General features: G+C 43.5%; 1 protein-coding gene across 1 annotated transcript in view; it reads right to left on the minus strand.

Annotated features, from left to right (window-relative positions):
* Window positions 1-24880, minus strand: part of itih3a.2 (inter-alpha-trypsin inhibitor heavy chain 3a, tandem duplicate 2) — a 28268-nt gene that overhangs the window by 3044 nt on the left and 344 nt on the right. Inside the window, exons 2-17 of the mRNA XM_056236703.1 lie at window positions 13126-13280; window positions 12921-13025; window positions 12646-12808; window positions 12439-12549; window positions 11620-11748; window positions 11410-11526; window positions 11166-11334; window positions 10799-10915; window positions 8701-8882; window positions 8405-8590; window positions 8188-8327; window positions 7949-8103; window positions 1399-1425; window positions 613-726; window positions 393-506; window positions 90-291 (exon numbers count right to left, since the gene is read on the minus strand). Coding sequence (XP_056092678.1) covers window positions 90-291; window positions 393-506; window positions 613-726; window positions 1399-1425; window positions 7949-8103; window positions 8188-8327; window positions 8405-8590; window positions 8701-8882; window positions 10799-10915; window positions 11166-11334; window positions 11410-11526; window positions 11620-11748; window positions 12439-12549; window positions 12646-12808; window positions 12921-13025; window positions 13126-13280 — 2186 coding nt within the window. The remainder of the gene's footprint in view (window positions 1-89; window positions 292-392; window positions 507-612; window positions 727-1398; window positions 1426-7948; window positions 8104-8187; window positions 8328-8404; window positions 8591-8700; window positions 8883-10798; window positions 10916-11165; window positions 11335-11409; window positions 11527-11619; window positions 11749-12438; window positions 12550-12645; window positions 12809-12920; window positions 13026-13125; window positions 13281-24880) is intronic.

Here is a 24880-nt window from a genome sequence, read left to right on the forward strand (position 1 = left end):
TAAAGTGTTACCGATAAGGGTTAATGAAAAAATAAAAAATCTGCCTTTATTTTACTATCACGGACACATGTAAATTTATTGTCACTTACTTCAGTCCTTTTATAGTCCTGTTGTTAGTCCAGGACAATTTTGTCTGTTTTCCCTCTTCAGACAGTGAGATCTCCTTTGTGCTCACCATCAATTTGATACCAAACTTCTCATAAGCAATCCCAAAGTGCCCAAAATAAGTGTGCATCTTGCTCCCTGGGATCACCTTCTTATCTCCAATGATCTGGCCGTTCACTATAATGCCTGAATATTCATATGAGTAGAAAGAGAAGATGGAAAATAAACCTAGTTCCAATTACCCACATCAAAACCGATGTTTCTGTTTTTTTGACAGAATGAATCACCTGTAAGCGGGTCGCTAACCAAGTTGAAGATGGTTCCAGGTTTGTCATCAATGTTGAAGCACAGAGCATCATTCTGATCTGGCAGCTCAATGATGAAGTGTGGATCTCCATCAACTGCCAAACCCAAAGAACAAGAGACAAAGATAAGTAACAGGTAAGAAATGTAGTTCTCTTTAAAATGTATTCAAATTCACACCACAAAAATGACATCACTTCTCACCAAGATATGAAGGGAGTAGATTTTGGTGTTTTTTGGCAGAGAGTAGACCTTGGGGTCTGAGATTTTTGTGAGCACTGCCGATCAACTGAGGTGGAGCATAAAGTGCACCTATAACTTCAAGGGTAGAATTGTGCGATGGAGATGGAGACAGAGAGAGAGTCTTCATTCAAAAGTTTTTGCAGAATTCATTGTATAGTAAGACATGACAAGATAAGATAAGACACCTCTTAATGTTCACAATGATGGTTAAATCTAAGGTTAATTGACCCTTCGCAGGGAGCTTGATTGACAGGTGATCTGACCAATCATACTTCGCCATCCGCCATTTTGTCCGACAAAGCAGTCAGGAGAGTTAGTAGATTAACATGGGAGGATTTGAACTTGAAAAACGTAATATACTGATGCCTTTCTGCAGTTAAAACAACATTCCTTCTTATGTTCATTCATGTTTATTTGATGCTATAAATGAACTAGAAGGAAGAGATGATCGGATCACGAGCAGCTTTAACTGATGCTCTACAGCGATCTGTCACGACACATTAAAGAGCCACAAAACGGTATTTATTGTGACCAAATTTGAAAGGTGAGACTTTGTTTAATGTTTAATATCAAAAGTAACCGAAAAGTAACCTGGTCTGTCCTGTCTGTCAGCGTGTTGTCAGTCCGCGATGTATTTTTCACTGCGTGAGAACATGGTGTGTGTGTGTGTGAGAGCAGCGTAGCTTGTCGGACATAGCGACAGTAACTAAGGGGGGCGGGTCTTTGCGAACGGTCAATTCCTCTTACCAGGTTCTGTTGTGTCCTCTCGCTGCTCTGTGGATCAAAAGAAAATAGTATTAATGTGTCACATAAGCACCTTTGCAGAAAATTGTAGCTTCAAACGGTTACATTTTTTGAGCCATCATTGAGTTGTATTCAAGGCAGCCTAGAGAACTCATAATTTCTGTATTGCTTCTTTCCTTGACTTTTAAAACCACTTTATTGTGTAGAAACCAATCTGATTGGCATCTATGGGATTAGATTTCGGTCACAATTCTGCGCGTGCAAAATCACATTTTGAGCGCGCAAAAGGGCATTTCGCACGCGCGTGAACTGAGTTTTGAGGAGAAATGTTCGTCTCGCAGATAAGAAAATATTTCGAGCGAACGGAAATCAATTTTGCATTTAAAATAAGTATTTGGATGTGCACACACGTTCTCTTTCGCATGTGCAAAGTTTCACTTTCTTGCTCCTCTCATACCAGCCATAAGCGCTCTCGAAGCGCAGACGGCTCGCGTGCTCAACACAACCCAGCGTTACAATATGCCATAATTCCAGCCAATCAGAGATGAGGCTGCTAAATTCTGATTGGCTGGATTGAAAACCAATCACAAGACTCCCTGCATCACCGACTGTGGACGAGGAAAAATACTTTGTGGAATATGTTTATGTTTAATTTGTTTAATGGCTTGAACACTTCTATTTAAGTTCAATTGTCTACCACTCGACGATCACAGTTTATTTTTAGCTTATTTTAAGCTAATTTTCTTTAGCTTATTTTTAATCAAAATCAAATCGTACTATTACTGTACATAATGGCATGTCCCAGTGTTTGCTACACCTCAAGAGGTAGTTCTAACTTCTAATGTAATTAACATTAGTGAAATATGAATGTGACAGAGCTGGGGTCTCAAATGTTACACATTTTCAGAAATGAAGAGACTTTTCCCCTTTTAATGAAATAAGTGTGTAAAAACGGTACATCACTCACATCAGAATAAAAAAAAGCCATCAAATAAACGTAGAAATGAAATGTAATAACGTTAAAATAATAATCAATCTACTTCATATCCTTGGAATTATTTAAACAAAAACATTCACAGGAGATGTCATGTAAAAACAACTATCATACAAAAAAAAATATACTGTATTTTCTTATATACAATTTTAAGATGGATAGTGTGCACATTGGGATGCAGGCTTGTTCCCCTCACTGCAAAAAAATAAAAATCTAATTATGCGAGTAATTATATAGAAGTCTTGTGGGTCACACATCCAAGATTTTCACTTACAGTTATATTTGCATATATGTTTGCATTTTTACCCACGTCTTTCTTTTTTTTTTTTTTTTTGCAGTGAGGGGAACAAGCCTGCATCCCAATGTGCACACTATCCATCCTAAAATAGTATAAAAATACAGTATATTTTTTTAGTAAGATAGTTCTTTTTCCAGAACATCTCTGCTGTTAATGTTTTTGTTGACTTGAACTTAAATTGAAGTGTTCAATCCATTAAACAAATTAAACATAAATATCTTCCACCATGTATTTTTCCTAGTCCACAGCTGCAGGGAGTCTTGTGATTGGTTTTCAAGCCAGCCAATCCGAATTTAGCAGCCTCATCTCTGATTGGCTGGAATTATGGCATATTGTAACGCTGGGTTGTGTTGAGCACGCGAGCCGTCTGCGCTTCGAGAGCGCTTATGGCTGGTATGAGAGGAGCAAGAAAGTGAAACTTTGCACATGCGAAAGAGAACGTGTGTGCACATCCAAATACTTATTTTAAATGCAAAATTGATTTTCGTTCGCTCGAAATATTTTCTTATCTGCGAGACGAACATTTCTCCTCAAAACTCAGTTCACGCGCGTTTGAAATGTCATTTTGCGCGCTCAAAATGTGATCTTGCGCGCGCAGAATTGTGAACGAATTCTTACCCCATAGGCATCTACACAACTTCAGGGAGTTGGAGGTGTATAAAAAGAAAGGTAGGTTTACAAAGTGCTAGGCTGGTACAACACATGGTTCCATGGAAGAACTAGTTTTTGGATTTGTTGAAGTTAGTGAGGTTTGTGGAGGTAACAGTTTGATGTTAAGAAATTATTATGGCATCAATTTTAAATTTACCCTCCTGTAAACTACACTACTAGTCAAAAGTTTAGAACACCTAACAATCTCATTTGGCTAATATCTTTACGTGGAAAAGCAAAAGATACTAAAATGTTACAGTAGTTCACCCAAAAATTAAAAAATTCTGTCATTAATTACTCACCCTCATGCCGTTCCAAACCCGTAAGACTTTTGTTCATCTTTGGAACACAACTGAAGATATTTGTTTACAGTTTTGTACTGTCCATTGACAGCTACTCATCTACCACTTTGACACTTTGAAAAGAGAATGTAAAACTAATCCATATGAATTGAGCGGTTTAGTCCAAATTTTCTGAAGAGATACAATCGCTTTATATGATGAACAGATTTAATTTAGGCTTTTATTCACATATTAACATTCATCAACGCACACATTAGTTATGGTTAACGGAAGCTCAAGCATGTTCGGTTGACGTACAAAAACCAATGAGGTTCATTCTCGTGTTACACATCACGTTTGACCTTCAGCAAGAGCCAATGAGGTTCATTCTCGTGTTACGCAGCACGTTTGAGCTTCAGCAAGAGCCAATGAGGTTCATTCTCGTGTTACGCAGCACGTTTGAGCTTCAGCAAGAGCCAATGAGGTTCATTCTCGTGTTACGCATCACGTTTGACCTTCAGCAAGAGCCAATGAGGTTCATTCTCGTGTTACGCATCACGTTTGAGCTTCAGCAAGAGCCAATGAGGTTCATTCTCGTGTTACGCATCACGTTTGAGCTTCAGCAAGAGCCAATGAGGTTCATTCTCGTGTTACGCATCACGTTTGACCTTCAGCAAGAGCCAATGAGGTTCATTCTCGTGTTACGCATCACGTTTGACCTTCAGCAAGAGCCAATGAGGTTCATTCTCGTGTTACGCATCACGTTTGACCTTCAGCAAGAGCCAATGAGGTTCATTCTCGTGTTAGCGCATTACGTTTGAGCTTCTGCAAGAACCAATGAGGTTCATTCTCGTGTTACGCATCACGTTTGACCTTCAGCAAGAGCCAATGAGGTTCATTCTCGTGTTACGCATCACGTTTGACCTTCAGCAAGAGCCAATGAGGTTCATTCTCGTGTTAACGCATCACGTTTGAGCTTCTGCAAGAACCAATGAGGTTCATTCTCGTGTTACGCATCACGTTTGAGCTTCAGCAAGAACCAATGAGGTTCATTCTCGTGTTACACATCACGTTTGACCTTCAGCAAGAGCCAATGAGGTTCATTCTCGTGTTACGCATCACGTTTGAGCTTCAGCAAGAGCCAATGAGGTTCATTCTCGTGTTACGCATCACGTTTGACCTTCAGCAAGAGCCAATGAGGTTCATTCTCGTGTTACGCATCACGTTTGACCTTCAGCAAGAGCCAATGAGGTTCATTCTCGTGTTAACGCATCACGTTTGAGCTTCTGCAAGAACCAATGAGGTTCATTCTCGTGTTACGCATCACGTTTGAGCTTCTGCAAGAACCAATGAGGTTCATTCTCGTGTTACGCATCACGTTTGAGCTTCAGCAAGAACCAATGAGGTTCATTCTCGTGTTACGCAGCACGTTTGAGCTTCTGCAAGAACCAATGAGGTTCATTCTCGTGTTACGCATCACGTTTGAGCTTCTGCAAGAACCAATGAGGTTCATTCTCGTGTTACGCAGCACGTTTGAGCTTCTGCAAGAACCAATGAGGTTCATTCTCATGTTACGCAGCACGTTTGAGCTTCCGCAAGAACCAATGAGATTCATTCTCGTGTTACGCATCACGTTTGAACTTCAGCAAGAACCAATGAGGTTCATTCTCGTGTTACGCAGCATGTTTGAGCTTCAGCAAGAACCAATGAGGTTCATTCTCGTGTTACGCATCACGTTTGAGCTTCAGCAAGAGCCAATGAGGTTCATTCTCGTGTTACGCATCACGTTTGAGCTTCAGCAAGAACCAATGAGGTTCATTCTCGTGTTACGCAGCATGTTTGAGCTTCAGCAAGAACCAATGAGGTTCATTCTCGTGTTACGCATCATGTTTGAGCTTCAGCAAGAACCAATGAGGTTCATTCTCGTGTTACGCATCACGTTTGAGCTTCAGCAAGAACCAATGAGGTTCATTCTCGTGTTACGCATCACGTTTGAACTTCCTCAAGAACCAATGAGGTTCATTCTCGTGTTACGCAGCACGTTTGAGCTTCAGCAAGAACCAATGAGGTTCATTCTCGTGTTACGCATCACGTTTGAGCTTCAGCAAGAGCCAATGAGGTTCATTCTCGTGTTACGCATCACGTTTGAGCTTCAGCAAGAGCCAATGAGGTTCATTCTCGTGTTACGCATCACGTTTGAGCTTCAGCAAGAGCCAATGAGGTTCATTCCCGTTTTACGCATCACGTTTGAGCTTCTGCAAGAACCAATGAGGTTCATTCTCGTGTTACGTATCAGGTTTGAGCTTCTGCAAGAACCAATGAGGTTCATTCTCGTGTTACGCATCATGTTTGAGCTTCTGCAAGAACCAATGAGGTTCATTCTCGTGTTACGCAGCACGTTTGAGCTTCAGCAAGAACCAATGAGGTTCATTCTCGTGTTACGCAGCACGTTTGAGCTTCAGCAAGAACCAATGAGGTTCATTTTCGTGTTACGCAGCACGTTTGAGCTTCAGCAAGAACCAATGAGGTTCATTCTCGTGTTACGCAGCACATTTGAGCTTCAGCAAGAGCCAATGAGATTCATTCTTGTGTTACGCAGCACGTTTGAGCTTCAGCAAGAGCCAATGAGGTTCATTCCCGTTTTACGCATCACGTTTGAGCTTCTGCAAGAACCAATGAGGTTCATTCTCGTGTTACGCATCAGGTTTGAGCTTCTGCAAGAACCAATGAGGTTCATTCTCGTGTTACGCATCATGTTTGAGCTTCAGCAAGAACCAATGAGGTTCATTCTCGTGTTACGCAGCACGTTTGAGCTTCAGCAAGAACCAATGAGGTTTATTCTCGTGTTACGCATCACGTTTGAGCTTCTGCAAGAACCAATGAGGTTCATTCTCGTGTTATGCATCACGTTTGAGCTTCTGCAAGAACCAATGAGGTTCATTCTCGTGTTACGCAGCACGTTTGAGCTTCCGTAAGAACCAATGAGATTCATTCTCGTGTTACGCAGCACGTTTGAGCTTCAGCAAGAACCAATGAGGTTCATTCTCGTGTTACGCAGCACGTTTGAGCTTCAGCAAGAACCAATGAGGTTCATTCTCGTGTTACGCAGCACGTTTGAGCTTCAGCAAGAACCAATGAGGTTCATTCTCGTGTTATGCATCACGTTTGAGCTTCTGCAAGAACCAATGAGGTTCATTCTCGTGTTACGCAGCACGTTTGAGCTTCAGCAAGAACCAATGAGGTTCATTCTCGTGTTACGCAGCACGTTTGAGCTTCAGCAAGAACCAATGAGGTTAATTCTCGTGTTACGCATCACGTTTGAGCTTCTGCAAGAACCAATGAGGTTCATTCTCGTGTTACGCAGCACGTTTGAGCTTCCGTAAGAACCAATGAGATTCATTCTCGTGTTACGCATCACGTTTGAGCTTCTGCAAGAACCAATGAGGTTCATTCTCGTGTTACGCAGCACATTTGAGCTTCAGCAAGAACCAATGAGATTCATTCTCGTGTTACGCATCACGTTTGAGCTTCTGCAAGAACCAATGAGGTTCATTCTCGTGTTACGCATCACGTTTGAGCTTCAGCAAGAGCCAATGAGGTTCATTCTCGTGTTACGCATCACGTTTGAGCTTCTGCAAGAACCAATGAGGTTCATTCTCGTGTTACGCATCACGTTTGAGCTTCTGCAAGAACCAATGAGGTTCATTCTCGTGTTACGCAGCATGTTTGAGCTTCAGCAAGAACCAATGAGGTTCATTCTCGTGTTACGCATCACGTTTGAGCTTCAGCAAGAACCAATGAGGTTCATTCTCGTGTTACGCATCACGTTTGAGCTTCTGCAAGAACCAATGAGGTTCATTCTCGTGTTACGCATCACGTTTGAGCTTCTGCAAGAACCAATGAGGTTCATTCTCGTGTTACGCAGCATGTTTGAGCTTCAGCAAGAACCAATGAGGTTCATTCTCGTGTTACGCATCACGTTTGAGCTTCAGCAAGAACCAATGAGGTTCATTCTCGTGTTACGCATCACGTTTGAGCTTCAGCAAGAACCAATGAGGTTCATTCTCGTGTTACGCAGCATGTGTGAGCTTCAGCAAGAACCAATGAGGTTCATTCTCGTGTTACGCATCACGTTTGAGCTTCAGCAAGAACCAATGAGGTTCATTCTCGTGTTACGCATCACGTTTGAGCTTCAGCAAGAACCAATGAGGTTCATTCTCGTGTTACGCAGAATGGTTTGACCATACAGATTTGAAACGATGAGCATAAGTAAATGATGACTAAATCTTCATTTTTGGGTGGAATATGGCTTAAAAACATTACAAGTACCTTCAGTCAGCTTGTCAGCAACAAGTGTTTCTTCATCCTCGGTCTGTGGTTTGGTGACCACCATGGATGTAAGTGGTGTGACAAAGTTATACCTTAGAGAAAGGTCCAGAGCTTCAGCTGTGGCATTCTCCTTGTCCTCTGGTGAGCATTTTTCTCTGTCAACAAATTTTATTGGACATTGTATTATTTTTTTGTAATTCTCAGGTTGAATTATTTGAGCGCAAATGTCTCACGCTGACATTTTATCCAAGAGCTGCTGGATGGTCAGATATGCCCACAGTCGCTCTGTGAAATCGCCAAAGATGTACTCCTCCTCAGGGAACACACTGTCCCACTCTTCAGCAATTGCTGAACTCTCGAACACAAACTGGTCCTCCAACTGAAATTGGATGTATGGCACTTATGGAACAGGACAATCATACTGATTTTTATTAAAACCAATAGTGCTTCCCTTACCCCATGTGCAGATACTTCAGTCCGAAGTTTGTCAGTCTCAAGGTCTTGTAGGCGTCCGGCTACCACTATCTCGGAGCCTTTGAAGAATTGCCTGAAGTGACTTTGTGTCAAGTCAGTTACAGCGTTGCCAGGATAATTTAGGTTCACCCCAAAGAGAAGTGGGCTAGCCACCTCTTCATAAAAACCCTATAGAAAAGGAAATCATTCAAGACCCGGCTATTATCTGGATCAGGCTGCATATGTTAAATATAAGGTATTATATTTATTGATTGAGAGTATACGGTTGTAAGTTCTACCTGCAGTTGAAGGGCAGCATCTGAGGCCTCATAGACTCTTCGAGCGAGTCCGTCATTCTGCTTGGCCAACTTATCAAGGAGACTGTAGTCCACATCATAGCCAAAGCCCAAACAAAAGAGACTAATGCTTCCATTAATAGCTTTATGGACATTTTCTTGGATTATGGATAGATGTTGCTGCCCTTAAACACAAATTATTCAGTGCAGATTGTTAAATCTATATAATTGAAGGTTTGAGTTTTCTAAAGCAGGGGTTTTCAAACTTTTTGTTGCCATGGACCTACAATATAACAATCTACTTGTAACTGGTAGCCTTCCTAAAATATAAAAGTAAATCTATATTTTCATAAAAACTATTTATACTACTGGAGAAAATTAACATGATGTTGTAATGTTTCCTAAATTAAAGGTACAATATGTAAATATTTTGTAATAAAATATCCAAAAATCACTTGCACAGAGTGATACATTTCCTGCAGTTGTGTTCTTACAATATTCCAAAAGTCTCCAAAGGTTTTTTATTTCAGAGAAATTACAGTTTTAAGTAAGTGGCCGTCCCGGAAAAAAATGTTGCGTCAATGGCGCAATATCCACACTATCCTCGGTTTCCGTTCATACTGCCATAGCCATGACGTAACCATGGCGACAGACGTGGACAACTGCGTAGTGCGTAGCGTTTAGCGGCACGCAGTTCTTGTTTCTTTCAAACATAGACCATGGCGAGCAGACTTTGGGACAAACAAGGAGAACTAAAACGAGGATCAACATCAGCGTGGCGTTTTTGAGATGCCGAGAGCTAGCGTCCGCGACTAACTTGGACTCGACAGAGCTTCACGAGTCACGACTTGACAGCTTTATTAGACAGGTGAGCAAATGTACATAAAACAAATCAATGTTATATAACGTTAGCTCAACATGATGAAATGTTAGAATATGGTCAGTATGTCATTCTAATGTTGATCTAGCTTACTGCTAGTTTCGTATAGCAAACGAACTAACACGTAGTATAACATTATAACTTTCAACACACATTTAAATGGCGTTTAGTGTGATAGTGTAACGTTAGACCAAGTGAAGCAGCGCTGCGTGACCTCACAAGTTTAATTCGTCTAATAAACTGACCTGTGTGAGTAATCCAGCACTCGCGGGTAGTTCGGTAGAATTAAATGTCCTTATTCCTTTATATCCGCGGGACTCGCGTGTGATATCTGTCTCTTTAGCAATCGCGACCTGCTTCATACCACTGTAATGTTAAAAAACATGAATGTTTGCACTCATCCATAAACATTATTAGATCCATCAGCTTGACAGCAAGTCCCATCATTCAGCTCATCACTGCGTCATCAACCTACGCCTTTGTTATTGTTGGAAACTACGCCCTCTTGTGGCGAAAAAATCGTACATATTGTGCCTTTAAATAAATTGCCTTTTTATTAGGGCTGGGAATTGCCGTAGACCTCCGGATTCAGTATTACAAAAATATTTAGCTGCCGATTCTGTACGTATTGCATTTTTTGTATGTATTTAGTGTTTTATACATTTTAGCCCTCAGTGTTTAAGCTGCTAAAGTTTCCGTACAAGAGCAGTGGATGTTGTTTTTCTTTTTCTCAACATTATTAATAATAAAATAATAAGCATAATCAACATCATAGACAGCGGCAGCTCGCTTTATGCTACATTTACCACTGAAAGACTTTTATTTTGGTAGGCTATATTAGTAGTTTTTCCCTTTCTGATTACAATCCCTTAATCAATTCGCCTCACACAAGTTTCTTTTGCTGAGGCGAATACCTGCTTGTGCCTGACACATACTTTGAAAGTTGAACTTATTTTAACTTGGCACAGAATCTTATGTGAGCTGTGAGCTCATCTATTTTTCCTAATTTTTTGCCCCTATAAAGCCATAGCACTCCTCAGTACCCAGTTTGAAAACCCCAGTTGTAAAGCATTTTGAATAGGCCTACCCAATATAGACAACACATTTTAAGCTAAGATTACTTGATTATTACAAATTAATTGATTCGGTTATAGTAATTATTACCAAAGAAAAAAAAAGTTTAAAACAGTCTTGTATTCTCAATGCAAAGCCAATACACACCAGAACTGGGTCGGCCATCAGTCAGTAGGATGATCATAGACATGTCTGGGAAGTAGTCACTTTTTTCTGAGGTAAGCATGTCCACGGCATACAAAATTCCCTCATTTATATCAGTCACTGATGGAAAATTATGAGAGAATGTTTTAATAGAGCAGCAGGAGTGATTTTGGCATTTAATGTATGGAATGCTATGCACTCCAGTATATATTTTTTCTCAATAAAACCAGTAATTTACTGTAAAATAGAGGTGTTATGCTGTGTTTCATGAGAACCATGGCTCTAAGTGTCAAGAGTACTAACAGCTACAGCAAGCCATGATTTCAACCTTGTGCAGGGTTTACAGTATGATGTTTCGCTTCATACTTACTGTGTCTTGCTTCAATACTCTGGACGAATTCTTTTGCTTCTTTCACATTTTCTGGTGTAGCTTTGCTAAGAGATGGTTTCCATGACTCTACAACATCATCAAACGTGACCAACCCAAAGTAATCCTCTTCATGCAGTTCACTTAATATGGTCATCAGAGCTTCTCGAGTCTACCAACAGATAATCGGCCGATGACTTAAATGTGTGAACTAGGAAAGTGGATGTAAAGTATTTGTTGGACTTGCCTGTTTCATCTTCTCTCCCTCCATGGAGCCACTTCGGTCTATCACAAATACCACATTCTTAGGCATTTGTGGCAAATTATCTGGAGCAAAAAAGTGTACAAAGTAGCCATTTACTATCTGAAACATAAAAACACAAGAAAAAACCACCATTAGAATAATGCATGATTAGAAAGAAATTCATTGTAAAAAATGGCTTTGCTGATATTGTACCTGAATTTCACCTATATCCTGTGGGTGGTTCACATCATACTTGATGAATAAATCTCCATCAATCAATGTCCCTTCACAGTCTGAGCATTTTTTCTGTTGATCCAATGTAGGAGAGAAGTACACATGTGCCTGAGGACGAGCGTAGAGGATCAGTGTTATGAGGATAGCAGGAAGTGTTTAGACATTAAAAATGTGTATTTTTGAAACTGAGGTGTTTTTAGACTCCTTATTAGTGAAATGAGATGCTGTGTGTTCTGGTAGTAAGATCGTAGTTGTAATCACTGGATCAAAATGCTTATTACTAGAATCTGTCGCTTGGTTAGGACACAGTGTAAGGAGGAGCTAGTCAAACAAATTAAACTCCAGGGGCCATGTATTTTCACTTTACACCTACCTTTGACTAGATACTGTATGCCGAAACAGTGCAACAGGTATTAATTCTACACAGGACTTAAAATGCATTTTAGGTCCAAACTAGTCTAACAACCGGGTGTACGTCCAGCTGCTGCAACCGGTAATTTGAGAGTTTAAAATAAACTTTACTTTTTTTTGTGACATTAAGTTTCAGTTTCGAGATAAAGTTGCAATTACAAGAAATAAAGTAGCAGTTATGAGTTAAATACTCACAATTATGACATAAAGGCACAACTAAAAACAAAAGAGATATAGTCACATTTTGAGAAATAATCAATAGCCCCTTTCACATTTTTTTAATTTTATTTTGTTGTTTTGTGTATTTTTTTATTTGACTAAGATATAAACAGCCTTCCATATCAATCCACCAATGTTGGGGGATTGTTTGAGAGTTTTCATTCTAACCTTTTTATCAGCGACAGTTTTCTTCACTAGAGGAAGCAACTCATTGGTGATGAATGTACCATTGACATCCACAAATGCAATTCCGTTAGGTTCATAGATATCTACCACAATCTGTTGATGAGAAGACACGGGCCTGATATAGCATAGTTTACAATATTTAAATATTTCCACTGAATATGTTTAGTAAAAGAGAAACTAATGATGAACCTCAAAATTCTGAACCAGCTGTTTAGGTCGGACACCTATCATGATCTCATAGCTGCCAAGATGGCGCTGTAGCAGCTCTTCGTAAGTAAGAGTGAATGTGACGTGGCTCTGGGGTGGGATATTCACGGAGACTGAGAACTTCTCCATGTGCCTCCCCGAAGCCCTGAAAAAGCAAAAACAACTCTGATATCTGGTCATTGAGATTAGCAAACACCGAAAAGCAAATATGTGTACTCTGTCAGCATCCCAGAGCTTTGCCGTTGACCTGTACTCACTTAACCAGACCAGCGGTCTGGCCGGACGACACGGCGCTCTCATACTTCTGCCTGGCCTGCTCCTTTTCCTTCACTTCACTGACATATATCCTGCTCTCAATCTCTCTGAAAAAACAAACACAAAGAATTTCATTAGGTCATAGTGGGTTTGGGCATGTTGCAAGTGTAATATATTTATAGCTTGTGTAAACAAAGGAGGACTAACATGCTAAAGTTGGTGATGAAGGCTGTTTTGGGTAAGTCCACCTCAAAGAACACTTCCTGTGATGCATTGGCTGTGTTCAGGGCTTTGGTGGTCATAACTGTGTGAGCAAAGCGAGACGCGACCTTGCAGTCCACTCGCATACTTTGCACTTCTATCTGAGAGAGAGACTGAAAGATAGTAAGAGAAAGTTAAGAAATCTGCTGTACAGTTGTAACTGAAAACACATGAATTTCACATGTGCAGAAACTCATGTGGTCACATGTGAAACGTGTTTTGCACATGGGAAATGTGTGCTTTTGGAACATTTACACATGTGATCACATGTAAAACAAATGTAAATTTCCCATGTGAAACCTATTATCACATGTGAAACATGTGATACCATGTGGAAAACATGTGATAACGTGAAATTCATGTGGTTTTTCTGGAAGGGAAAAACGAATCGGTTACCTAACGTAACCTCGGTTCTCTCTAGATGAGGGAACGAGTATTGCGTAAGCTAGCTTACGCTACGGGAAAGATTCATCTTTTCTGAGATATTGAAGCCAAAAAATTATCCTTAATTTTGTATCCATTGTCAACGCAGTGCAGCAGCTGCAGACCTTGAGCGGGCTAGCTAGCGAGCTCATTGGTTGCTCTGCGGCAACTGCTGCAGCCTATAGATAAACTTGAGTGAACTCGCGTCCAATGAGAGGCACTCGCGCCTTCATCGCATCATAGCCCGCCAGAATGGGCGTGGCTAGAGTGTATATAAGCGAGGTTCGTAGGCTGCTTCCCTGGTTTTCATTGAATGAAGCGAAAACGCTTGTGGCGCGAGCACGGCCGGCTACGCAATACTCGTTCCCTCATCTAGAGAGAACCGAGGTTACGTTAGGTAACCGATTCGTTCTCTTACGAGAGGTTCTCTCGTATTGCGTAAGCTAGCTTACGCTACGGGAACCCATTGTCAACGCCGTGTGCGCCAAGCATCCACTGCATGAGCCCCGGGGGACCCCGAGGAGCCCTATGAGTGGGGAAATAATATTTGGCCGGCAAGAGTGCGGGCCAGTGTGTATGTAATACATAAGCACATAGTGGGATGGGAAGACAGAGCGGCGGTGCCGGTCTGTGTGGAATGTGTCCCATCAGTGCAGCTCACCAGGAGAGCTGTAGCATATTAAACCGCTAGTAATTTTGCCTGCAGGGCGGGCACTTCCAGATTGTAAAATCTGACAAAGGTGGAGGGGGAAGCCCATCCCGCTGCCACACATATGTCGTGAATGGAAATCCCGCTGGACCATGCCCACGAGGAGGCCATGCCTCTAGTGGAGTGAGCCCTAATGCCGGGAGTATATTGCTAAGCAACAGTGTATATTAGAGGAGGAATGCTGAACTCTTATTCTGTGTATTCTTGTATTTGTTGTGTGAAAAATACATAGCATAAACTTAACAGCTGTTTGAAAACATGTAAATACAGTTTTACTTTCTTCTCTGACAATCTCTTAGAAATCTGTCAGAAATGAAAAGTTGCACTTTGTAACTTTTTGTACCTAGGTAACCGGCCCGGGGTTTTCCTGCTTTTCTAACCATCTTATTTTTTGATGTGTAAATAGTGTTGGGGCGGCCATTTTTAACTTGAAAGGCTTCCGGTGTCAGCCGCTTCCAGTTATTTTAGCTGTACAAAAACAGCCTGTTATCCTGATTGATGTTGGATATTTATGTATGTGATTATAAACATGGCACCATTAGTCTTTAGCGTAAAATAGTTTTACTGTTTATGGCACTTTGTTAATAGCTTACTTCCACACTGAAAAATAAAGTGGATAAATGTCACCTACTGTCAGAGTCAATTTGCATTTTCATTCATTAAAAAAAAAAACCTTTCAATAGGATTGCTGATTATTAATTGTTTAATTCTCTAATTAATTTAGTTAAATGACCTTAAATGGCACTGCTGTGAAGTTCTGTACTCTTACTTGTCAATGTTTTACATCAACAGAAGGTGAGAAATTTCACATGTAATATGTTTAAAACTTTATGGAACTTCCATGGAACACCAAAGGAAAAAATTAGTTGAGAAATGTAGTTTCTGACCAATTCTACGTTCTCTCTCTAATGAAAGTGTATAGGACCTGGGGCTGTCAGGCTCCAAAAACGGTATCAAAGCATCATAAAGTAGGTAAGTAAGAAATTGATCGATGGAAAGAACTTAACAATTATAGTGACATGTTTGCTAAGAGAAAAAAACAATTAAAAGCCATGCATGTGTTGCAGGGCCGGAGTGGGACTAATTTTCAGCCCTGGAGTTTCATACCTTAGACCGGCCCACTTTAGTTCCCGACCGACTATATTAAAAATAATGTAATTAAACCCTCAGTATAAGTCTGCAATATGTAAGTCTGCACTGTTCTGTACAACCTTGTATTTTTCAAAAATATAATTTTCTATTCAGTGCAATAGCCGTACACAGGGTTTTATAAATACAAAGGTCCCAAAAGTGATCTGGGTTCGGGGGCATATTATTTTTCCACTGTCATTGGCAAAGAACATGTATATCTGTGTTAAATAGGAATCCATTGTAATAAAGTTATTCTCATTCTGGGCACAATATGCAATTGGCTATTCCTCTACCTGCTCTCCTCTCTCATCTCCATCTCCTTCTCTCATTCTTCTTCTCTCAGTCTCTTTATCTTTAGGTTACCTTTGATTGATACAGTCTTTGCAAACTGATTATTTATGTCGGTCGTTTAAAACTTCTATGGTAAAACAGCTGTTTAGTTTAGCCACTTGCATCTTATCTCGTAAAGCGCCGCGTTGGGATTCGCGCGCGGCTCGCGCTTCTGTGAACATAAATCCCGCTTGCTTTGATCGGTCATCTCAAACATTTTGCCATTGCCGACGAGCGGTGTTGAGTAGCTACTGAAGCAGCTCAGATTATGAGGTCGGTTATCGTCGCAATATGCGAATCATTGCAGCACCAAATTAGAGTATTAGGCAATTATTTCACAAAGTTCATTATACAATCGAGGACCGAGGTCCGGACCTCGGAGACTTCAATGGTGGGTACGGCACTGAGGCTATTTGGCCGCTTGAGTTTCTAGAGATTTTTTATTATTCTGGCCTTTTCAGCGCCGCCTTTGCGCCTATTATCCATGTTTTGTATCTCTTATTTTTTGTTCGCACGTACATCTCTAACAACTGACTTTTTTTTGTGGGGCTGCGAGAAAATAACAATAAAAAAATAGTGAGGCTGCGCTGTGACTGGAGCATTCAACCCAGTGCCATGACAACACCGGCCCTCCTGGCCAATAAAACAGACCGGCCCATCGGGAATTTTCCCGGTGCTCCTGATTAGCCAATCCGGGCCTGATGTGTTGTTTCTTTTGTGTTCATGGTTAAGTGCTAATCTAATTTGCATTCCCGCTGAAAAACAAGTGTTCTAGCGTGAAAATGTTGCCTATAAATAGTGTTGCGTGCCGCCTTATCAAATTCACATGATCAACCTCTCCTCTATTTTGCTTGGGAACTAATCTGGTCGGAACCAAAGTTTACTTGACTGCATTCTCTGGAATCCTCTCAAGCGGAGGACTTCTAAATTCCGATTGGTTGCTGCCGGTTGCCATAGATATCCATAATAAAGGCTAGATTTCCGCACCTGGCGGCCATCTTGTCACAGGCAGCTCGCTCACTCGTAACATTGTTACCCTTTCAAGGGAACTCAACGCTGCGTATAGCGCTGCGGGAACGCCCCTGCGTGATTGCGTCATGAAGCACTCGTGAAATCAGTCCAATGACGTGATGGGACGTCCTAGGCGGGTGACCTCATTGACCAGGAACCTATAAAGCACCCCTGGACCGAACAAACACTAGCTTCTGTGTCTTCACAAGCGCTCTATGTGAAATCGTATCTGTCTATTTGATGTGTGTTTGTCTCTCTAAATATATTATGGAAAAGCAGCAATTTAAGCAGTGTGTCACTCCCTGTCCTCGTTTCATCACGGGTGGGGATACACACGAGCTTTGTGTGATGTGTTTGGGATTGGAGCATGCCCAGTCAGCTCTTGAGGGAGTTGGCTGTGAGCATTGTGAGAAGCTGGCAATGAAAACTCTCCGGTCCCGCCGAGCACTCTTCGAGGAGGGTGCTTCGGCTCGCGTTCCCCAGGGCTCGGGTCCCGCTGCTGCTGAGGCACGGCGAAGACGCTCGTCCTGCGGTTCGCAAATGGATTTAACGGCGGGGTTAGAGACGGGTGATCCCCTATCTCTTCCCTTAACCGTTGAATCCGACGCTTCAGTTCACGAGTCAGAAGCATGCGCTGCTTCTTCTGCTCGCGCTGAAGCGCAAGTGCAGCAGCACTCCAGTTCCGAGGAACTGGATGTTGTGAGCTTGGGAGATGAGGATTTTGCATCACACACAGTCACACACACACAAGAGGTTGTCACTCGCGCTGTTGCTAGATTAAATATTGACTGGCCAGCCAGTGAACAGGAGTCATGTCGATCAAAGAGTAAATTAGATGAACGATTTCTGCCATCTAGATCGCAACCTCCAAAGCGGGGCTTACCGTTCTTTCCTGATCTCCATACTGAGGTATCGAGGTCATGGATTAGACCGGCATCATTCAGAGTTTTTAACCCAGCGACATCTGAATATTCAAATATAGTAGGGTTAAAGAAACATGGTTATGCGGCGATGCCTCAGGTGGAAGAGACGCTTGCGAGCTATCTCTCCCCCGAGTCTGCATCGTCGCTGAAAGCCCCGCAGCTGCCCACTAAACCAGTAAGAACAACATCGGTTTTAGTGGGTAGGGCATATTCGGCAGCAGGTCAGGCGGCTGCCAGTTTACATACTATGGCGGTCCTACAGGCATATCAGGCTGACTTATTAAAAGACATAGACGATGAATGTGAGGAAGTGGGGAGAGATACAATAGCGGAGGTCAGGAAGGCAGCTGATCTATCTCTTCAGGCCACCAGGGAAGCGGCAAAATCTATCAGCCGCTCTATGGCAGCTCTGGTGGCCACGGAGAGGCATCTCTGGTTAAATCTCTCTGACATTAAAGAGAGAGATAAAAGATTTTTGTTAGATGCTCCTGTCTCCTCTACCGGTCTTTTTGGCGACTCAGTAAATTCGGTCGTCGAAAGATTTCAAGAAGCGAAAAAGCAGGCAGCTGCATTTCAAAAGTTTCTTCCCCGTAAGGTCTATGTCTCTGGGGCTGCTGGGCGGGAGCAGCCCCAGCCGAGTATGTCCTCCTCTCATAGAGCCCAGCAAAAGGTGAGCGTGGCTGTCCGTGCCCCCCCACAGAGAGACTGGGGGTCGGGACAGCGCGCTCAGCCAAGGTCTTCCCGAGGTAGAGCAGATCTGAGGACTGTGATTATCTCCAGGACGGCCTCGGCGAAGAAGTCCTGACGCCAAGGGCGCCAGGATTCTGATGGTAGCCCCCTCCGAGGGGAATCGGTGTGTCGAGGCACCCGTTTCCTCTCGGTGCCATCAGAGGGCCGTGCTGCCAACCCTGCTACCTCTGGTGTTTCAGGACGCAGCGGTCCCCAGCGAGTACTTATCTCCATGTTCGCCCGGAAACGTAGCGGCGTGGGGAAGCTCGCACCCTCCGAGGAGAGTTCGAAGTGGGTCAGTTCGGTTGCTTCCTGCCGGTGCGCCGTCTCAGGTCACCGAGCTGGCCGCTCAAATAACACCAGAGACCAACCTCGAGAGGCTGGTTCCCTTAGTAGAGTATCTGGCAGCGTGGAAACTTCTGCCAAATGTCTCAGATTGGGTCCTGCATACAGTGAAAAAAGGGTACAGAATTCAGTTCGGGTTATGCCCGCCCAGGTTCAACGGGGTAGTACACACGGTAGTAAACTCCGAGCAGGCTTTGGTGATGGAAGGAGAAGTACGGACACTTCTGCAAAAAGAGGCTATAGAAAGGGTTCCTCCCCACAGCAGAGAGTCAGGGTTTTACAGCCCATACTTCATAGTTCCAAAGAAGGGTGGGGGGCTGCGGCCCATCTTAGATCTGCGTCGACTAAATCGAGCAGTCAAGAAGTTAAAATTCAAAATGCTCACGTTGAAACAGATTGTGTGTCAGATCAGGTCCGACGACTGGTGTGTCACAATAGACCTAAAAGATGCATATTTTCACATCTCCATCCTTCCGCAACACAGGAAGTTCCTCAGGTTCGCTTTCGGGGGCGAAGCGTACCAGTATCGGGTTCTTCCGTTTGGCCTAGCACTGTCACCACGCACGTTCACAAAGTGTGTGGATGCAGCTCTGGCTCCTTTGAGACTCCAGGGCATCCGCGTGCTGAACTATATAGACGACTGGCTCATCCTGGCACAGTCAGAACATCAGGCGGTCCAGCATCGAGATGCTGTGCTAGCTCATATGAAGAAGTTGGGGTTAAGGCTAAATGTAAAGAAAAGCGTGTTAGTTCCACAACAGAACACCACTTTTCTGGGCGTAATATGGGACACAAAGACCATGAGAGCATGTTTGGTGCCCGCCAGGATAAAATCGATCCTGGAAGCCGTGCGCAGGATAAGACTAGGCCAGTCACTCATTGTAGTACAGTTTCAGAGAATTTTGGGTTTGATGGCAGCAGCGTCCAACGTGATTCCTTTTGGCCTGCTGTACATGAGACCCTTACAGTGGTGGCTCAGGACCAGGGGGTTCTCCCCGAGGGGAAATCCTTTTCGCATGGTCAAGGTCACGCGGCGATGCCTACGTGCCTTAGTTATGTGGAAAGATCCTTGGTTCTTGTCACAGGGTCCGGTGCTGGGAGCTCCCTGTCGTCGCTTAACGCTAACGACGGATGCTTCCCTCATCGGTTGGGGGGCGACCATGAGTGGTCACTCAGCTCGGGGTCTGTGGAGCGACCATCATCTTTCCTGGCACATAAACCAGTTGGAGATTATGGCCGTGTTTCTGGCACTCAGACACTTTCTCCCAGACCTCAGGGGCAACCATGTGTTGGTTCGCACGGACAACACAGCGGTGGTCTCCTACATAAATCGTCAGGGGGGTTTACGATCTCGCCGACTTTGGAAATTGACACATCGAGTTCTGGTTTGGGCCCAGGGGAAGTTGCTATCAGTTCGAGCACTGTATATTCCGGGTTACATGAACAAGACGGCAGACTCTCTGTCGAGGCAGGGAGTGGTGCCGGGGGAATGGAGACTCCACCCCGAGGTGGTGGAGCTCCTTTGGAGTCGATTCGGGCAAGCTCAGGTGGATCTGTTTGCGTCTCGAGAGACAACGCACTGTCCCCTATATTATTCCCTAACGCATCCGGCCCCTTTGGGGTTGGATGCCATGGTACAGACGTGGCCGAGGTTACGTCTGTATGCCTTTCCCCCCCTGGCATTACTACCAGGAGTTCTGGAGAGAGTTCGCCGGGACGGGGTTCGGCTCTTATTGATAGCCCCGTTCTGGCCGGGCCGAGTGTGGCTCTCAGACATTGTGTCTCTCCTCGAAGGTCCTCCATGGGAAATTCCGGTCAGGAGGGACCTTCTCTCCCAGGCGGCAGGGTCGGTGTTACACCCGCGTCCGGAGCTATGGAAACTGTGGGCCTGGCCTCTGAGGGGGATAAGCTCATAGACTCAGGTCTTTCTACTGAGGTAGTGGAGACCATGTTACACTCTAGAGCTCCTTCCACGAGGAGGCTCTATGCCCTAAAATGGAGAGTTTTTGTTGCCTGGTGTACAGGCCAGTCTGTGAATCCAGTTGACTGCCCAGTTGGTTCAGTACTAGATTTTCTTCAAGAAAAGTTTTCTTCAGGGTTGTCTCCCTCCACCTTGAAAGTATATGTGTCAGCTATATCCGTCTATCACGTTCCTATAGAGGGTGCGTCAGTGGGAAGACACCCATGGGTAACTCGCTTCCTCCGTGGTACTTTGAGGCTAAGGGCCCTTACATAGTCAACGCATCGGTACGCATACGCGTGCGCAAGGCTACACATCGCTACGCTTCGGCCACCATTATGCGTCGATGCGTAGCCAAATGTGTCATCCTAGTTTTTGATACGCGACACGCCGATGCACACAATACTATGCGTTGTCGGTGGGGGCGACATTGCAAGTAATGTACATAAAAAGGTATATTATTATGTTTACAGAAGAAGAAGATTTGAATACAATGGCGGGCGAAGAGGAAAAGTTATGCGAGCTTGTTTGTATACATCCTTTGTTGCCGCCGATGTAAAATCAGCAATATGCACTCCTCTTCAGTTGCCATTTTGATCTGAATATTACGTGACCCGACTCTAGACTCTACTACCCCCTGCTGCGCGATCGGTGTATTGCATTTCACGCATCGCCGGTGACGCTTGTGTACTATGAAAAGGAGCGCGTAGCTCGCGTCGCTCGCGTTGCTTGCTCGCGTTGCTCGTGTTGACTATGTAACGGCCCTAAGGCCTGCGGCACGCTCGAGGGTGCCGACTTGGGATTTGGCCATTGTATTGGAAGGTCTAGCCCTGGCCCCCTTTGAGCCCATTGAAGAGGTTACAGAAAAGTTTCTCACATTAAAAACTTTGTTTCTTCTTTCTATCTCTTCTCTTAAAAGAATCGGGGATTTACAAGCATTGTCAGTTGCTCCCTCGTGTCTTGAGTTTGCGCCTGGTATGGTGAAAGCGTTCCTGTTTCCGAAGGAAGGTTATGTGCCGAAGGTCCCCACTAATGTGGCGGGTCCAATAATGTTGCAGGCCTTTTCTCCGCCTCCGTTCCAAGACCAGGACCAGGAGAAATTGAACTTACTTTGCCCAGTTAGGGCTTTAGATGCAGATGTCCACAGAGCTGCCCTGTGGCGCAAATCTGATCAACTGTTTGTGTGTTTTGGGTCTCCGAGTAAAGGGAAGTCCGCATCCAAGCAGACTTTGAGTAAGTGAATAGTTGAGGCTATATCACTTGCATATGAGTCGGCCGGTCATCCATCACCACTAAAGATCCGAGCCCACTCAACTAGGAGTATGGCTGCTTCTATGGCCCTATTGTCAGGGGTTTCACTTCAGGAGGTATGTGATGCAGCAGGGTGGTCCTCTCCGCACACCTTTGTCAAATTTTATAACCTCGATGTGGCTTCTACTCCGGGTTCTCGGGTGTTTCTAGTATAATGTGCATGACGATTTCACATATACAGGCACTTGAGGATTATGGCGACGTGGGTATTCAGTTCCCGCAGCGCTATACGCAGCGTTGAGTTCCCTTGAAAGGGAACGTCTCAGGTTACGTATGTAACCATGGTTCCCTGAGAGGGAACGAGACGCTGCGTCGCTTTGCCATACTCCCAGCATGCCTGTGACCAACTTGTTCGACCTATCAGAAGCTAGTGTTTGTTCGGTCCAGGGGTGCTTTATAGGTTCCTGGTCAATGACGTGACCCGCCTAGGACGTCCCGTCACGCCATTGGACTGATTTCACGAGTGCTTCATGACGCAATCACGCAGGGGCGTTCCCGCAGCGCGATACGCAGCGTCTCGTTCCCTCTCAGGGAACCATGGTTACATACGTAACCTGAGACGGTTTTAATGGTGCATGTACTTTTTAAATAACCATAACTTGCTCAATTTTCTACCGATTTTCCAACGGTTTGGTTTGTTATAAACGTCAGAGATGTAGTTATGACACTGCACACTTATGAATAATAAGTGTATCAATAAATAATCATCCAGAATTATAGCCACATTAATAACGTTTGTAAGAAACCAAACCGTTTGTAAATCCGTCAAGATTTCAACGAGATAAGAGTATTTGTGTTCGTGCTGATCACTCATCTTACATCAGGCACCACAGAGCCCGCCAGAAAGCTTGCCTGTGACAAGATGGCCGCCGGTGATGACGATAGAGACTCCCCCGTAAGACATCTATCCTTTATTATGGATATCTATGCCGGTTGCCGCCGAACTGCGTCATAGCTCAACTCAACTTTCCTCGCCACTCTCACCGTCCAAGATGCGCCGCGCCACCCTCCAAGTCATGAAAATGAATGACTTCCGGCCACTTGATGCTCTCACCGGCAGCGGTGTGTGAACGCACAGTAAGGTTGTGTCCACTAAAGCATTTTTTCCAACGGCCAGCATATTTTTTCAATTATTTTCAATGGGAATTCCTCGTATGCCTTCGTTTGGCATTTAAAAAAAAAAAATCTCAAAAAATGTTCAATTTGTGTAAAACGCAGTGTTCATCACTGTCACTTTTTACCCAGCCATCCAATTACAGTGGAGGAGGGGCTGGACCATAGACTGTAAAAAAAGATGGACGACGCCCCTTCGCTCTTTTCCATTGGAGAGAACTGAAGCCGCCAGTGTCCCGATATGGCGCTGACATATTGGAATTTGAGTTTGCACAGTAGCATTTTTGGGACCAGTCATGCGCAGTCGTGAGCAGGAAGTAAAGCCGCGAAATCAAGGCCCCGCCCCCACTCTCGCTGAATCAATCGCAAGCACACGCCCTACACTTTTCTTAAGTGGCCTTTGTCTACTCCGTTCCTCTCCAATGATGTCTGCTGATTGCAGTACCTCATTAAAATAAGGTAAATACAACTACTAACCACATAGTCAACATTATGAAAAAAAGTCCGTTGGTGCTTCAGTGACTACTTCACACAGAGAACCTGTCAATCACAGCTGTCAATCATGATGTCACAGCACCGTTTTTATAGCATCAAATAACTAACTAAAAACAAACTTATTTTAAAAACAAACACTTGAAATTACATCAACGTGATAGAAACTACAGTAAATGACAGAAAATATCTTTAGAAAAAAGATATGTGAAGTGTAATTTAATTGTTTAGTTGGTCTCACGTCTCGTTGAATAACACGGGGATGCGGGGTTTATGACCTATACTAGGAACGGTCACTGGGGGGCGATCGAGACGTTTTGGCTTCACTTTTGAGGGCTTGTGCGGCACGCTTGGGCTGGACAAATACCACACCAACCAACCGCTACATCCTGCTTATACAACGGCAACAGACGACAACAACAGCAATAGAACAAAATACTAGTATTACATTGTATTTTTTACATTGTATTGGCATTTTTACATTCAGAAACAAAATCTGCGAAAATCACATACTAGCAACAATTCCGTGGATATTCTGTATCATAGGAACCAAAGCATCTCAACTAAAAAAAATGCTGTCCCGCCAAAGCGTTCAGGAGTGCCCGCAGCAAGGCATTTTCAGAAGATTGTCTGGAGTTTTCCGCTGAATAAAAATGCTTCCGTAGACACACAGCCTAAAGGCCCGTTCACACCAAGTACGATAACTATAAAGAAAACGATATGCTCCAGAAGGAAACATGATGCATTAAGAACAGGGGGATGAAAACTTTTGAACAGGATGAAGATATACATTTTTTTTATTTAGTAATGCCCTTCGGAAGCAACAGAAGATACTTGCATGTTTCCCGGAAGACAAATTAGTACAATTTACCTTGATCTTCAAATTCAAAAAGTTTTCACCCCCCGGCTCTTAATGTACCGTGTTTCCTTCTGGAGCATCCGTGAATGTTTGAACCTTTTTGAATAGTTATGTATGAATCCCTCGGTTGTCCTTAGTGTGAAAAGATGGATCTCAAAATCATACAGTCACTGCTGGAAAGGATTCAAATAGACAATCCTTTCCAGCAGTGAAAGAACAAGAACAACCATCACAAAACAAAACAAAATACAGTTGTGGATCATCCAGATAACGACGCGTCACGCACAATTAACGGTACATAAACTTTTGAACGGGTCATTTTTATAAATTCAAGACTTGTTTTGTCTTGTGAACATCTTTTATGT

This window comes from Rhinichthys klamathensis, unplaced genomic scaffold (genome assembly GCF_029890125.1).
Source record: "Rhinichthys klamathensis goyatoka isolate OS25496 unplaced genomic scaffold, OSU_Roscu_1.1 h1tg000461l_1, whole genome shotgun sequence".
Lineage (NCBI taxonomy): Eukaryota > Metazoa > Chordata > Actinopteri > Cypriniformes > Leuciscidae > Rhinichthys > Rhinichthys klamathensis.